General features: G+C 34.0%; 1 protein-coding gene across 1 annotated transcript in view; it reads right to left on the reverse strand.

Annotated features, from left to right (window-relative positions):
* The window catches only part of PRR32 (proline rich 32), an 81,981-nt gene that overhangs the window by 9,023 nt on the left and 55,498 nt on the right, over nucleotides 1-17,460 (reverse strand). The window contains exon 3 of the mRNA XM_024566751.4: nucleotides 6,205-6,313. Within this exon, the coding sequence (XP_024422519.3) occupies nucleotides 6,205-6,313 (109 nt within the window). The remainder of the gene's footprint in view (nucleotides 1-6,204; nucleotides 6,314-17,460) is intronic.

Below are 17,460 nucleotides of genomic sequence, written 5' to 3' on the forward strand. Positions count from 1 at the left end.
AACTTACATCATAAACAGATCATTTGTGACAACAAAAACATAAAATGGGAGGAGGATAAAAATCTGAATTTTCAAAAGAGGATAGAGATAAGATGCATTCAAAAGAAAAAGGGCTTCTGTATATATGAAAATTTCTTTTTTATACTCCTAATGGTAACCAGATACAAATAACACAAAACTGAGACACAGAGCTTTAAAAAGGAAGAAAAAGAAGACAGAAGTATGGAATACCACCAAATAAAAACAACGTAAAAATAATGAAGGGAAACATCAATAGAAGGCACAGAGCTATCAGAAAAGAAAAGATAAAGTGACTATAGAAAATCCTTGTTATGTTGTGATTTTTTTATCAAGCCCCTGTACAACAACACACAAGACAGGGTAGGGGTTGAGACTCTCAGTCAGCCAGCCGGAGGGGAGAACCCCCCAAAAAATGGGCCAAAAACAATCAAAATGCAAATACAACAGAAGAGCCCTCATAAACTGCATAAAGGGTATCTGTAGAGAATCTAGCTCAGGAGATCAAGGAGACTGCACTACTGAGTCCCACCAGTCTCCTGACACAGAAGGTCACCCCACGAATACAGAGAGTGAAAGCAGATCAGTCTAATATGTAGAAGCAAACAAAAAGAGTCAGCTAAAATGGGGAGAGAAAAAAAACAAATTGAAAGGAAAGGAGGAATCCCCAGAAATTGAAGCAAGCAACTTATCAGACATGGAGTTCAAAGTAATAGTTATAAGGATGCTCAAGGAACTTAGAACTAGCAGGAACTTTATGGGAACAATGAAGAACTCAGTGGAAATTACATCAGTATGAAAAAAGACATAGAAATTATGAATGAGGACCAAGTGGAAATGAAGAATACAAGAAGAAGAAATAAAAGGCATCCAAATTGGAAAGGATGAAGTAAAACTATCATTATCTGCAAATGACATGATTGTGTATGTAGAAAACCCTGGAGGCTCCAACAAAAAACTACTCAACATAATAAGTGAATTAGGCAAAGTAGCAGGAACAAAGTCAATATTCAGAAAATGATGATGGTGTGTACACCCACAGTGAACTATCAGAAAGAGAAACTAAGAAAACAATCCCATTATATAGCAACAAAAAATAAAGTATCTAGGAATAAATTTAACCAAGGAGTTAAAAGACCTGTACTAAGAAAACCACACAACACTGGAGAAAGAAATTAAGGAAGACACAAATAAATGGAAGCATATACTGTGTTCATAGATTGGATGAGTTAACATCATTAAAATGTCCATTCTACCCAAAGCAATCTATAGATTCAACCCAACTCCTATTAAAATACCAATGGCATATTTCACAAATCAGGAACAAACAGTCCAAAAAGTTATATGATTCCAAAAAGAACCCTGAATAGCCTCAGCAATCTTGAGAAAGAAGAACAAAGCAGGAGGGATCAAACACCTGATATCAAACTATACTACAAGGCCACTATAATCAAAACAGTCTGGTACTGGCATAAGAACAGACACATAGACCAATGGAACAGAATAGAGAGCCCAGAAATAAACCCACACCTTTATTGTCAATTAACAAAGGAGACAAGAGTATGCAATGGAATAAAGAGGTCTCTTCAATAAATGGTGTTGGGAAAACTGCACTTGTACATGCAAAGAAATAAAATGAGACCACCATCTTATACTACACACCAGAATAAACACAAAAGGAATAAAAGACAAATATAAGTCATGATACCATAAAACAGTACAGGAAAACATAGGCAGTAAAATTTCAGATATCCCACATAGCCTACTGTTGCCAATATATCTCTTAAGACAAGTGAAATAAAGGAAAAAAAAATAAACAAATGGGACTACATCTAATTCAAAAGCTTCTGCACAGCTAAAGAAACTATCATCATTATGAAAAGGGAACCTACTGCATGGGAAAACATATTTTCCAATATGATGCATATATATATATATTTATTTATTTATTTATTTATTTATTTAAAATTATGGACTTTTATGGAGGCTGACAATTTCTGGGACAGGTCAGTCTATAAGTGACTGGTTGCTACTCCCATGTCCATTAACACAATAGGTTGTTTCATTTTGCAAGAGCTTCACCAGAGGTCTTTGCTCTGTGTTTTACTGTGTTGCTTTTAAGCTGTTCCATGGTGTATAACCTTGTGTGGGTGTGTTGTGCATTTACTTATCTAAGACTGGCATACTTGGCAGAAAATAGGGGGAAAAAAGAAGCACTAACATGTGGTCAAGTGGAACTTCTATGCTTTGACATTCCTGCTCCTAACTCCTCCTTTTCTCTCTTCAATATTACCTGAAAAGAGAAATAAGATCTTAACTACTAACCAAACATTGTCATGTCTGGAGAAATTCTAGAAAAAGTACCAGAACCTGACTAACAATTTCCCTAGACCACTGAGTTTCTCCACATTTTTTCTGAATTACATAAGTATATTGCATTAACTCAATTTTAAATAGATGCCTATAGAAGTAAATCATTTGCAAATAACCTTCAGAAAAGAACTCTGCTTGTTTATGAAATATAACCAGATACACTGAAATAAAGAACAAACTGACAGTAATCATAGGGGAGGGGGGAGAGGGATAATGGGGGAAAATAGGAGAAGGGCCATCAAGGAACATGTATAAAGGACACATGGACAAAGCCAAAGGGGGTAGGATAGAGGGGGGGAGGCACAGATGGGTGGGGTGGGGGACATGGTGGGAGGAAATGGAGACAACTGTACTTGAACAACAATAAAAAAATAAAAAGAGTTGGAAAAATAAAAAGAAAAATATTTCATGCCAAAAAAGAAAAGAAAAGAACTCTGTTTTTAATGAGAAAAAATTTAATGGATTTCTGATTTTTATTGCATATGCAAAATTAATTGTTGAACACTTCAGAATTGAGGCCTTTAATAGATGTTGTTTGGGATCACTTTTGGTACACAAAACTAGAATTTCAAAGAGAACCCATACACACTACATAGTAATAAGAGGGGAAGGGAAGTAGAAAGTAGATTTCTCCTTCAGATGTCAAAGAATTCAGAGATAAGAGATGTTTGTGAGTTCATCAAGCATTTCTTGGATATCTAGTATATGTCAGGCACTCAGGTAGCCATTAGGGATGCAGAGATTAATACAATACAGTCCTCACTTGTTTGTGATAACTCACGATTAAGTGAGCAGGAGACAAATATGTAAACAGATCATGCAGTACATCATGGCAATTAACAAAACAGTTCCAATTAGAAACAGTTACTGAAACAGCTACCTGGAAGTGTTGAAATTAAAAAGAAAACACTGAAATTCAAAGGAATTATTATGCAAAATAATTAATAGTTGATTTTTCTTAAATCATATAAGAATTATCTAGGTAATAAAAGAAAATGATATGTACAAACTGCCCACGAGTTCAAGCAATGATGAGAAGTCCAGTGCAGTTTAAGGTACATGGTGCCTGAGGACCTGTGGTAGATGATATGAGTCCAAGGATATGTTAAAACAAGATTGTGTGTGGCCTTAGAGCCAAGCTAAGGAATTTAGAAGTCATCTTAAAGGCAATTAGGAATTCAAAGTAGGTTTATTTTTCAGTAAAGCATTGTTAAAATGTAATTTATGTTTTAGAAAGACAATCATAGGGCTTAGAGAAAGCCTGGAAAGGATACTGACTAGAGACAAAGACTCTTTTGCACTTAATCAATTGCCTGATAAGCAAATGAAGATACCCAGTTAAATTAAATTTACATAAACAATGGTTTTCCTTATTATAAATATGTCTCATGCAATATTTTGAGACATACTAAAAATGATTCATTGCTTATCTAAAATGCAAATTTAACTTAGTATCCTATATTTTATCTACCAACTATAACATTTTCTGAGGCAGAAAGAAACAATGAGAACCTTAAGAATGGTGCTGGAGTGTACAGATTCAAGAGATACAAGGAGAGGACTGCATGGATTTAGTGATGAGCTAAATATTGAAGTTTTAGGAGGAAAAAAGAGTCCTAGGTGACTTCCAGGTTTCTAGCCCAAGAGATCTATTTGGGGATGGAATAGGCTTTTGGTGTAGAAACAGAATTTAGATTTGAATGTGTTGGTTTTAAACTAAAGGAAAGATGTCCCAAGACTCCATCTTTCCCACATTATTGGCAATAAGATATTATTTATTTTATTATGAGCTATGATAAGATATGGTTAAATGATATTTCTAGAAACTCTAAGAGAAACTTGTGGTGGTAAATGGTTATAAAGGAACCATTTGCATAGTAAGGACAATTTTCCCTTAGATATACGTATTTTGGATGGTTTTGAGAAAGGCGATGGAGATCATTAGCCCAGCCACTGCAAATGTATTGGTTTATTTGTTGTGTTGTTTTAATTGCCTTACTTGGAAAACACCACAACTTTAAGAATACTGTCCGTATCAATTATTTTTTTAAAGTTTGTCTTGGTTCATTAAATGCAAAACTTAGGAAGAAGAGTCATAAAACTTCTACATCTAATGGCTTTACCTAATTCAGCCTGTTTATCTTTTCCAGGGAGACTCTCAACCTCCTCTTCTTAACCATTTTTCTCAAAGTTTACCCATGGATGCTATAGAATATGATTATCTGAAATCTAAAACTTTGGAAATACTAAGAAAAAAAATTAAAAATTTTTTCATCCAATTTTATAATATAATGGTAATAACTTTTAAGCAGAGAGTTGATCCTAAATTTATGAAATCCCTGGACACTTATTATTCTGAATAAAATACCCTGTTGCACTTTTATCATTATTTTTAAATTAGTTGTCTATTTCCAAAGCATTAGCTCAGAGAAAGTGGCTGGCAACCTTTGGGCCTGCGATTTCTCCTCACTTAAACAAGTAAACTTAAGGCTGGACATTGGACATCACTTACCACATACTGGAGATAAGCGTTTCTAGTCGCTAGGTATACAGATAATGCCAGTTACATTACATTATTAGCATTTTCAACAGGGATCTGTTGGTTCATAAACCTGAGGACTAACCAAAATGTCCATATCGTATAAGTGGACAGGCGGTTCCATTAAGGACATGCTCTAGTTATACTAGTGCTTCCTATAATGAGCTTGGGTCTTCACAGTGCCTGTGCCCTCGTTTAAACAATTAGCACAGACTTAAAGTTCATCGCTTGAACTTGAGCATTTGAACAAATACTAATTTATACACCACATTACACAGATTTATTTCTGAATGTACAATATTGGGAAAACAGTTGCTGCTTATTTTCATTTAATTAACAATGAAGGATAAATGACATGAGCAAAGAAATATCAGCCGAGGGGGACCAAGTATGTTTGCTGCAGATCACCTCATTAGCTTGTTTCCAAAGTATGTTCACCAGAGTGAAAAGCAACCATGTGACTAGATGGGTGACAAAACATCTGTTGTATTAGCTCCAATAAGGCTACTGGGAGTGGATAAGGAGAAATTGTGTTCTGATTTACTCAGGTTAACTGGAAATAGAGAGACAGTCTGTTATTTTTGTGGTCTTGTTCCAACCTCGCTTGCTGTTTCTCCAATAGTAATATAATAACAACAACAACAACTTAGAAGGCAAGGGTTGCCATTTAAATTTCTGTGCTCTTTTGTGAGTAAATGATATTAATCTGTTTTGTAATGAGTGTAAATGGCATAGCTGCTAATTGTCGAAAAAGCAAATGTCCCTGTTCTTGAAAAAGCAAGACTTTTTCCAGGACTGAAAGTACTTTTTATCTCGGGAGGAAATATTTCAATAAGTTTAGAAGACAGATCCTTTGTACAAACACCAGCCTACTTGTTCAAGCTATGAGTAACTGATGAAAATGAAAAGAGCTAAGCACATAGTTTTCACACTGTTGTCCAAATTCACAAGTAAGGGAGACTATATTTTATTGTTGAGAAGCATTTCGAAGTTTTTATGCCATCATATACTACCAAGATAGGGTGTGATTTTGCCCTGGAAAATTTGACTCCTCATTAAGATACCTTAATAATTTGACAAACAAAGTGGAAAATCACACACACACACACACACACACACACACACATTTTGTATGTATGTGTGAGACTAAATAAATGAATATAGTTTTAGATGGACAAAAATCACCATTACTTTTAAAAGAAGAAACTTTTCCATTTGCTGTTAGGCATTAGTAAATCATATACTTGATCAATGCTTTAAGGAGTCTATCATACCTGGCAAGGCACTATTTCTTTGAGAAACTAGACTCTGTGTTTCCAAACGATCAGAAAGCATCATTGAGGGAGCTTTCTTCTGTTTTTCCTTTCTGGATTCAGTATCACTCTGCCAAGATGTGGAAAACTTGGTACTGGTAAATGATTTAGGAGGTAGAAGGACACTATTGACTTCAATGTATTTTGAAACAAAGCTCTTATTTCCATATTTTTAGCCATACAACGTACTCTAACAGGGTATATAGGCATATCTAGTCCTTAAGTGTAAGTAAAGTATACTATTATTTTATAAGGTTGAAAACGATCCTGAGAAAATTGTTATTCACTTCAGAATGCAACAATTGATTACATATCTAATACCTATAGTATGAATAAGTTTGTTTTTCAAATTTCTAACTTATGTAATAGTAACAATAATGCACCTTCCCTCTATCCTCTACCTTTATGACGGAATGGAACCTGAGGGCCTAATACCCTGCCGGCTCAACTTTTTCTATCTGTTGTTTTCCACTCTCTCAGGCAGATTCTAAGACACTTTCATAAAACTACAACTTAAAATACGTTCTTTTTTATTTCATCTTTTAAGTTTTTTATTCTTGTTCAATTACAGCTGTCCCCATTTTTCCCTCACTACTACATTGTGTGTGTATTTGTGTGTGTGAATCACATTTATACTCATATGAACTGACTTTCTGATATGTTATTATTTACATTCATTCTCTTAGCTTGAATTGTAAATGTTTCGTGAATTTCACCAGGATCGCCTATATTCACAAAACAAACCAACCAGCATTTGTTCAATATCTTGGAATTTATCCAGCATTAGGTTTAGTGCTGTGAGGGATAAATAAATCACTTTTACTATAAATGTCTAACACAAAACATACAGTAGTTGAGATTACTGAGGTTGGTTGATTCTTTAAATGGTGTCTTCAGGGTAGGTTTTATTGAGAAGGTAAATTTTAACAAAAACTTGAATTAGTGAGGAGGTCAGCCTTACGCTATCTGTGAGAAGAGCATCCTAGACAGAGAAAACAGCCCATGCAAAGACCTTTAAGGCAGAGATGTGACTGACTTATCCCAGATAGAAAGGAAACCAGTGTGCCTGGAGTGGAGTGAGCAAGGGAGAGTGTAATAGATGATGAGGTCAGAGTCACAGAGGTGGAGCTTCCAGAGGCCTTGTAAGCTATTTGTCCCAGAGTGCAAGTAATGAGGCATGAAGTATTCAGATCTAATCAACTTAGATCAGTGTATTCAGAGAGAGGAAATGCACTGATTAGCTTGTACTACCTTATGATTTCTGTCCTTGGGTATACGGATAGAGGCATCTTCCTAAGAACAACATGAGTTCCCAGATGACTGAAAAAGGATAATAGATGCTGCTAAGACAGTCATAAAATATCTGCTAAATGGTTGGGAGATTTTAAAATATTTACAGGAAATTGTTTTTAAAATGTATTTTAAAATAAAGTCTCATATTTATCAAAACAAATGTTATCCATCAGCCCCAGCTTTGTGTCAACTGCAAAATAGACCAATCTTTAATAAAGAAATGTCCTTTAGCTATAAAACTACCCTTTCAAGACAATGGTGCGGCTATTTTCCTGATAGTCATTTCTATGCCCTCTCCAGATTCACTGACCAAAGAATAATGTGCAGCTGGATAATTGAATTGTTAAAGAGACGATGCTTTGTATTCTGCCTGTCCATAATGAAATAAATGACCTGAATTTTTTACTCCCTTCATGCAATGGCAACAGATACTCAGATAATTGTGTGAGTTTTTTTAACTATTAAACTATACCATCAATCCTTATTGAAAATGTATAGCTGTAGTATTTTAATTTTCTTAATAGAGAAGCTCCAGTAAACAGTAGCAAAGGAGCTATAGGACATGCACTCTGCCTTCATGTACAGTATAGTCCATTTGTAGAAAACAGTAAAAAATGATAAGAAACTACTATAAAACAAAATGCATTACATTAAATGTTAGTAAAGTAGAGGAGAATGTAAGTAATGATGACATCATAATGCCTATCTGGCTTCAAATGTGCCCCATAGATAAATGAGCTTGCCTTCTCCCACTTACAGTTCTTACTTAAAGTGGAACACATATGATTTAAGTGGCATTCAAGGAAGATGTAATCATTGGTTGTGCTTATTTTAACTTTGAAGACCAAAATCTTTTCCAATTAAGGGTTAAAATTACCTAATTTTGGATTCCTCCCAACAGTTGCCTGGAAATCATCGCACAATTATTTAACAGGAAAGAAATGGTGCTTGTGTTGACTTTTCTTCAAGGAAGACATAAATATACATCACTGCCAAGGTTGACTCTTCACTGTATAACCTGCTTGATTTTGATTTATACACATGTAGTAGAAAAATAAATTAGAGTTAAAAGCCTCAGAAATCTAGGAAAGGTCAGCCAGTGCCAAATGTTAGTTCATTTGTCTTCTGCTGCATGTTTATAAATCAGAAGATCGTTAAGCCACTTAAGATGGTAAGTGGGATAAGTAATGAACAAACAAAAAATAACAAATGATCAGTGAACTTCTCACGTAAACTTGAATAATTATATTACAACCGTCAATCCGATATATTGCTTTATTGCAGTATTATCTTTGGAAAGCCTGTCCCAGTGCTAAATGCCCAGTTTATGATTGTTCACACTAGATGTGGGTCATGACACAAATGAAAATGGAGGAATTTTTTATGTGCTGCACCTTTTATCTTCTTATTTTTCCTCACCATGTTATAGTTTGGGGCTCATTCTGATTACAAGGTCATGGTTACTTGTAACTAATTGCTGTCCTCTTTTCTAGCTTTTATTCTTTTTGAAAAAAATGTACGCACACACACACCTATTCAATTGAGAGGTTGTTTGCGTGGCACTGTATTCTCCAAATGACATGCCAAATATTTTGACCTTTTTTCTTGCTGAATTTACTTTCATATTCAATTTTTTTTTTGCTTCAGAGCATTGTTTTATTTCCAGTTGCCAAGATTCAATCCATTTGTAGTGGTTTTTTAAAATTTTTTATTGTTATTCAATTACAATTGTATGCCTTTTCTCCCCATCCCTCCACCCCACTCATATTCAATTTTTAAAGGGTTTTCCGGAACTACTATAAAGGACACATGAACAAAACCAAGGGGGTGGGTAGAAGCAAGGGAGGGAGGTGGACTTGGGTGGGGAGAAAATGCAGACAACTGTAATTGAACAACAATAAAGTAATTAAAAATAGGTCACTTCAGAAAAGTACATAGAAACTTTATTAAATTAAATTTCTGACAATTACATTGAGCTAAAATGTGCTTGATCCACTAGTTTGGTCAAAATTATTGAACTGATTGTTTATAGAGACATAGTTTTACCAGTTTTAATGTTTAAAAGAAATTAAAAATACAACAAAATGGTGCTTTTGTTCTTAATATTATCAAAATGTTTTCCTTACTTTTTTACTACTTTAAAGTATAACTATGCAAATTGCATTCATATTTAAAATAGGGATATGATATTACTGATAGAAGTCTGGATAAAATGATGAGTACAATGTATTATTATCTTATTTTTAATTCTCCTGTACTGGTTAATTTACCTTCTTTAATAACAGAGACAAGTATTCATTGTAAATTTGATAGGAGAATGCATTTTTAATAGTTGCATCTCTGAAAATCTGGGCCCCTTTGTTTTAAATGATTAATGTAATTCATATAAAAAGGATGTTGAAGCACAAGGATTTAACTATGTCTTATCTGAATGTAGCATTTTGGAAACTGCATTTAAACTCTTAATTTTATGCATGTGAAAAAAGTCAATACACTGTGGATTTACATAAGTTTTGTGGTTATTCAACATATATCCACTGCTTATTTTAAGACAGCTGGGTCTGATTAGAATGAGTAGGTTTTATTGGCAATTTGTTCCACTATGAAATCTGAGAGTTACTGTATTTTAGTAGATATTATTTCTTTTGAAATGTCTTTTCCTAGGATGTGGGGGGAATGGAAAGAAGAAAAGATATGCTTTGTAACAAACCAAACATATGTGATTAAAAAATCTCTCCTGACAACAACTGTTTCTAACAAATTTAATTAACTGGTCTGTAAATGTAAAATGAAATATTTGAGATTGAATCAATAATCAAAAACCTCCCACCAAACAAAAGTCTAGGACCAGATAGTTTCACTGGTGAATTCTACCAAACATTTAAAGAAAAATTAATGCTAAGTCTTATCAAACTTTTCCAAAACATTGGAGAGGAAGAAAGACTTCCAAACTTATTTTACATAGTCAGCATTGGCCTGATACCTCTGGTAGGCTGACTCCAAAGTAGATGCTTCAAACCATTATAAGATACTGATTTTCACCAAGGAAAAAATGGACAGTATACACACATTAGACTGGAAGTGCTCATTAATCTTGTAGTTTTTAAGCTAGGTATGATACTAAATACATGCTCATACATACAACTAGTTACATATTTTAATAAATTCATCTTATTTTAGAAAATATTTATTTTGGACCATCTATTAAGTATAAACAACTATTAGTTTAATGCTAATTTAGATGAAATAAATTGGGAGTTTTAAATAGACTAGATGTCTAAAAAAAATTGAAAATAGGTGAAAACAAACCTCCAAGGATCTGTGAAAACAACACTGACTCTGACAATAAATAGGGTCTAAAATCAGGATTTTCTACTTACTAGCGATGTGGCATTGAGTGTAGATCTGAGCCTTTCCAAGATACTCTAAAATGGTCATTGTAATAGTGCCCACCCTCTTCAATATTACATATGTGAGAAAGTATGTATTACCACAATTATTGGTCATGGTTAATTCCCTCCTTCAAGCATTTATTAGTACAATTTATGCTTTAGCAAGCATTCTTTACCTACTTAGGCCAATTGAAATGGCTTTAGCATTTTGTTTCTATTTATCTTCATACAAAAATTAACATGTCATTTATAAACAAAGATGATCATTATCTGGTACTTGACAAATGCTAAGTCTCAATATTATTTAGCTCATATAAGTTTTATATACATATAAAAGAAATTTCATATTGAAACAAACTGTTGAAAATAGTCATTTAAATGGATTCTTAAAAGAAACAAAAAAGGAATTATTCTTGCTCTTATTTTATTTTATTTTATTTTTAAAACTTTTTATCCTCACCTGAGGGTTATTTTTCATTGCTTTCAGAAGAAGAAAGGGAGAGAGAAACATCTACTAATTTCCTCTCATATGCACCTGGACCAGGGATTGTACAAGCCCAGACCAGGGATGGAATCCACAACTCAGGTATGTGTCCTAATGGGGAATGGAGCCAGCAACCTTTTGGTTATAGGATGATGCTCCAACCAACTGAGCCACACTTGCCAGGGCTCATTCTTTTTACATCGATTCAGTTCTCTACAATCATACCCAGTGGTTGCAGCACCAGCAACTAGCTTAAGTAATATAAATGCTGCTGATTAGGTAGTTACTTGTTTTGAGGACTGAAAAAGAGGAAGAAGAGTGAATAAAATAGAGCACAGTTTGAGAGAAGAGATACCATTGTCTATGGCTATCTTGAGTTATTAAGAAAATTTTTAATATTTCCTTTTTTTATTCCTACTTATATTCTTAATGCAAGTCCATAAGAACTGTTTTCTCACCATTTTGTTTGACCAATGCCAAAGAATCAATAAGCTAGGCATTTACAGGAAAAATAAATTATTTCATCACTTACTTGGCTGACAATTTTTTAAAGAACACACACACAGTGGGCAACTTGGAATAACCTTTATGTTAGGATGTCCCAGGCAAAACAAGCATTATGAATGGCCTTTAAGTATAATGATAGGAACTCATTGCATAGATAAGCTAATACAAACAACTATACAATGAGCTGCATATATTAATATCATTCTATTTATGAAAACATTGTATCCTAACTTTAATGGTTAGCAATTATTGATACAAAAGATTTCACAAAGAGCAACACTCCAAATATTTAAATATTGTAGTGTTGACTATGTATTTCACTTTTTTGGAAATAGATCATCTAGAAGTTTATTCTATTTTAAACGTAAATGATCACTTTGATTCTTACATGACCGGGCTAACTTATTGATATTTGGACATTATATTAGGTAGAAACAATTTTAATTTCAAGAGAGGATTCAAATAACACTGTGTCATATGATAGTCTACACAAATAACAAGACATTTCATATTGTTTGCTGCAGTAGCTTCTTCATTGACTCAATACACTCAAGCTGACATTCTATGATTCTAATGTTCTTTTACCTAAGGTTGCAAAAAATTACCATAGCTCCAGGCACCCTATTTATGTCCTAACCTATCCGTATGTTTATTTAGCCAGAACTCTTTAATTGGCCTTTAGGTACAAGTAAGACTGGGACTAAAAAGTATTTACCTTTTCCCTCATATAGATTACAGGTAAGTAGGGTATAAAAGTTTGAGAAATGGATATTGGGATCAGCTGACCTATAATTTCTGCAGAGGTAAAATTTTTAATGGGGGTCTATATTGTTCAGAGAAGTTATGTTCTCTGTATTGGACCTGCTCTTACAATGTGGTTGATACTATCAATAACAACAACGATGTTTTCCCATTAAATGATTCTCAGATACACTACAAGAGAAATATTGTATTAGGGAGAACATTTGCTTCATTCAATTTATAATTTTTTTTAAAGATTTTATTGATTTATTCCTAGAGAGAGGGAAAGGGAGGAAAAGTGGGAGAGAAACATCAATGTGTGATTGCCTCTCACATGCCCCCCACCAGTGACATAGCCCACAACCCAGGCATGTGCCCCGACTGGGAATTGAACCGGCAACCCTTTTGGTTCACAGGCCAGCACTCAATCCATCAAGCCACACCAGCCAGGGTGAATTTGTAATTTATTTTTGTTCTTGTGTTTAAATTTAGTTTCAACAAACAACATGAGATGCTTTATATGTATTTGCTTTATGAATAGATGAAGCATAGTGTTCTTGACTTAGTATCATCCTTATAATCATTGCAATTTTAGTATTATTTCAATTATAATTGATAAATTAGATAAAACCTGTGAATAAGACACATATGGAAGTTTTAGTAAAAACAATTCAGTAAGTTCTTAATAAAACTGTACATATAGACACATGAAAATAGATTTCAAATCAGAACATGCCATTGCTCAAAGAAATTTAACTCATCACTAAGGTTCCCTATGCTTACAAATCTAGCTATGCATTAGAAATCCCTGAGATTATCAAAACAAACTTCGTGGCTCTACTTCAGTCAGACTGAATCAAAATAGGGATTGGCAGGGGGGCATCGATATATCTCTATTGTCAACAAGTCACCAGATGGTTCTTAAATCATTGGTTTTCAGATTTACATTTAATAACAAGTATACAACCTAATGTCATACACCTTTTAAAAATATTACTTCTGTTATTTAGAATACAGTAAACTGAAATTAAGAGTAATGAACAATTATTAATAAGATAGAGTACAAGTGAATTTCACCAATAAAGTTGCTTAGAAATAAAGAAAAAAAATTGTTCTGGTAAAATTAGAGCTCTAAATATTTCAGGATATATGATCTGACACACACTTGTAAGACGTAAGAGGAAAAATATTAAAAGAAACAGAAATGTAGTTAAATTAAAATTCTAGAAAGCTTTGATTTTCAGTTCATTGAAATTCAATTAGGCCACTTATCTGGGAAGAAATTTCAGTTCAAGATTCTCAAAAAGTTCAAGTTCTCCTTGAGATTCAGTGCTACACAGCTACTGTTCATCAGACAGCTGAGCTTGCTGATGGGTTAATTAATCACATCAGCCCAACTGGAACACAACAGTTTCAAATTATTCAATGGAGTGTTGTCAGTGCCAATGATTTCTTATTCTGTATGTTGATGGAAGATAGTTTATCATTAATGAACACTGGGCTCCAGAACTTGGTTTAAGTGCTCTCTTACAGAGCAAAAGGATTAAATTTCCTTCCCAAATTTCTAAATTCCCCTTCATGAGATAGCACGAAACTCAGAAATATGTTAGTAATGAGAAAATATATAGTAACAATTTACAAACAGAATACATTTTAGTTCTCCAGAACAAATTAATCAATAATAATTTTAAAATGATTAAAATATATTCTAATTTTGAATTATTTGCAGTGTCTTTTCCCCCTACATATACTGTTTTTCTTAAATAGAGAACTTTCTCTTTTAATTCTACATCTTTAATAACTTTCCTTGTTATTCTACTTAATGCAATATAGAGTGTTCCTAACATTTTCAGAGACACCAGTTTACCTTGCACTCTGTGTTATAGTTTCAATGTGATTTAGTTTTAACAACAAATGTGAAAATAAACCTTCAGTATTTAATAATCTGGAATACTAATTAGGCCAGCATTTATTTGTTCACCTTGCTAAATATAAATGCTATGCTACATGGCATCAAGATATGTTGTTATTTCAAATGGAATAATAATATTAACATTCACAATATTGAAAATAATGTTTAAAACTTGCCCAGCTTTGTAGTGGAGTAATATATATTTTTTAATCAGTTTTTATGTCCTATGCAGACTATCAGATAGTTCAAGCTTTATTTTAATTTTGTATTCATTAGGCCTCCTTAATATGTAAATAGGAAAAAATAATAAGTCAACATTCTACCAAATCATCTCTGCAAAAATTTACATATATATTATTTATTCTTATAAAGGTTTTTAAAAATTCTAATACTTATATAATAAAACAACAATAGTAATAAGCATAGTAAAATTATTAATACTTAGAATTTTTTTTATTAACCAGGTACTCTGTTATGTCGTTATGACATGGATTTAGACAGACCTAGTTTTAGTCTGTTTATTACCTTTAGAATTCTATCAATGTCTCTAAGCCTCAGTATCCTTACCTGTAAAATAGGCATAATGACAACTGCCTCAAAAAGTGGTGGTAAATAAATGTGGAAATGAATGAAAAGTGCATGTAGTAGGACTTCAGGTCAAGATGGAGGTATAGGTAGACATGCTTCGCCTTCTCATGCAACCACAAAAAGAATTACAACTAAATCTCAAAACAAATAGCAACCATAACTGTCAGAAAATTTAACTGTATGGAAGTCCAACAACCAAGTATTTAAAGAAACCACATTCATCCAGACAGGCAGGAGGGACAGAGAAGCAGAGACATGGCAGAGAGGTGAGGAGACATGGTGTGGCATGGAGTGGCGGTGATAGTGGTGGAATGGGCACAAGTGGTCCCACATTCACATGTTGTAGATAAAAATCAGGAGGGATACCTTGGGAGTGAGCAATCCCAGGCCAGAGAGTACAACCCAGGGTTCCAGAGCTGGGAATGTAAGTTCCCATAACTTCTGGCTGTAAAAACCAGTGGGGGTTGCAGTAGCAGAAGAAACTCCTGAATTTTCAGAAAACTTGGCTTAGCCCCACACAGTCTTAAAACACACACAAAGCCACCCACTCTGTGATTCACCACCAGGGCAACAACTGGAAGGGCACCAGTCACATATGGGGAGTGGGTGAAGTGCCTGAAAACAGACAGAATGCCAAGCAAATGACCAGAAGCCCAGCAGCAGCCCAGTCCCCTTTCCAAACCCTCCCCCAACACAGTCAAAAAGCAGTGAAGCAGGTTGCCCCACCCTGGTGATTACCTAAGGCTCCACCCTACACAATTTACAGGTGCATTTATAGGGATTCAAAGCAGCTCCACCTAATACACAGAAACAAATACAGGGAGGCTGCCAAATGCAGGAGACAAAGAAATATGACCCAAATGAAAGAACAGAACAAAAATCCAGAAAAAGAACTAAATGAAATGGAGAGCTAACCTATCTGATGCAGAGTTCAAAACACTGTTCATCAGGATGCTCAAAGAATTCATTGAGTATGGCAACAACATAAAGTACGAAATGAAGTTTATACTAAATGAAATAACGAAAAATCTACAGGGAACCAGCAGTGAAGGGAAGAAGGCCAGGATTCAAATCAATGATTTGGAACATAAGGAAGAAAAAAAAAAAAAAACACTGAACCAGAACAGAAAGAAGAAATAAGAATAAAAAAATAAAAATAAAAAACAACAACAACACAAAGAGGATAGTATAAGAAGACTCTGGGACATCTCCAAACATGTCAACATCTAAATCATAGGGTTGCCTGAAAGAGAAGAGGGAGAGTAAGAAATGGAAAATTTATTTGAAAAAATAATGAAAGAAAGCTTCCTTAATTTGGACAAGGAATTAGACATACAAGTATAGGAAGCACTGAGAATTCCACACAAGTTGGACACACAGAGAATCACACCAAGACGCAAGATAATTAAAATGCCAAAGGTAAAAGATAAAGAGAGAATCTTAAAAGCAGCAAGAGAAAAGGAGACAGTTACCTACAAAGGAGTTCCCATAAGACTGTCAGCTGATTTCTCAAAAGAAATCTTTCAGGCAAGAAGGGGCTGGCAAGAAGTATTCAAGGGATGAAAGGCAAGGACCTACAACCTAGATTCCTCTATCCAGCAAATCTATCATTTAGAATGGAAAGGCAGATAAACTGCTTCCCAGACAAGGTAAAGCAAAAGGAGTTCATCATCACCAAGACCTTATATGAAATGTTAAAGGGACTTATATAAGACAAAGATGATCAAAACTATGAATAGTAAAATGACAACAAAGTCACAACTATCAACAACTGAACCTAAAAATAAAAAAAAACAAAAAGAAAAACAAACTAAGCAAACAGCTAGAACAGGAAAAGATTCACGGAAATAGAGATCAGATGGAGGGTTATCAGTGGGGAGGAGGAGGGAGGAGAATGGAGGAAAAAGCACAGGGAATAAGGAGCATAAATTGTAGGCACAAAATACATAGGGGGATGTTAAGAATAGTATAGGAAGTGGAGAAGCCAAAGAACATATATGCATGACCCATGAACATGAGCTAAGGGGGGTTTGCTGAAGTGAAGGGGGGCATTGGGTAGAGGGGGACAAACCGGGAAAAATTGGGACAAGTGTAATAGTATAATCAATAAAATATACTTCCAAAAATTCATGTAGTAGAAGCTCATTATATGACAGATCATTTGATTTCGAAAGTGCTAGTGGTAATCAGCCAACTCTATTTCTTTCTCTTTAATATTTAACCTTTTAATTAATCTTTCTGTATTTTTATCTATCACTCAACATGTAATCTTTATAAGTATTCAAAAACATTATTAAAAT

The sequence above is a fragment of the Desmodus rotundus genome, chromosome X (genome assembly GCF_022682495.2).
Source record: "Desmodus rotundus isolate HL8 chromosome X, HLdesRot8A.1, whole genome shotgun sequence".
NCBI classification, from domain to species: domain Eukaryota; kingdom Metazoa; phylum Chordata; class Mammalia; order Chiroptera; family Phyllostomidae; genus Desmodus; species Desmodus rotundus.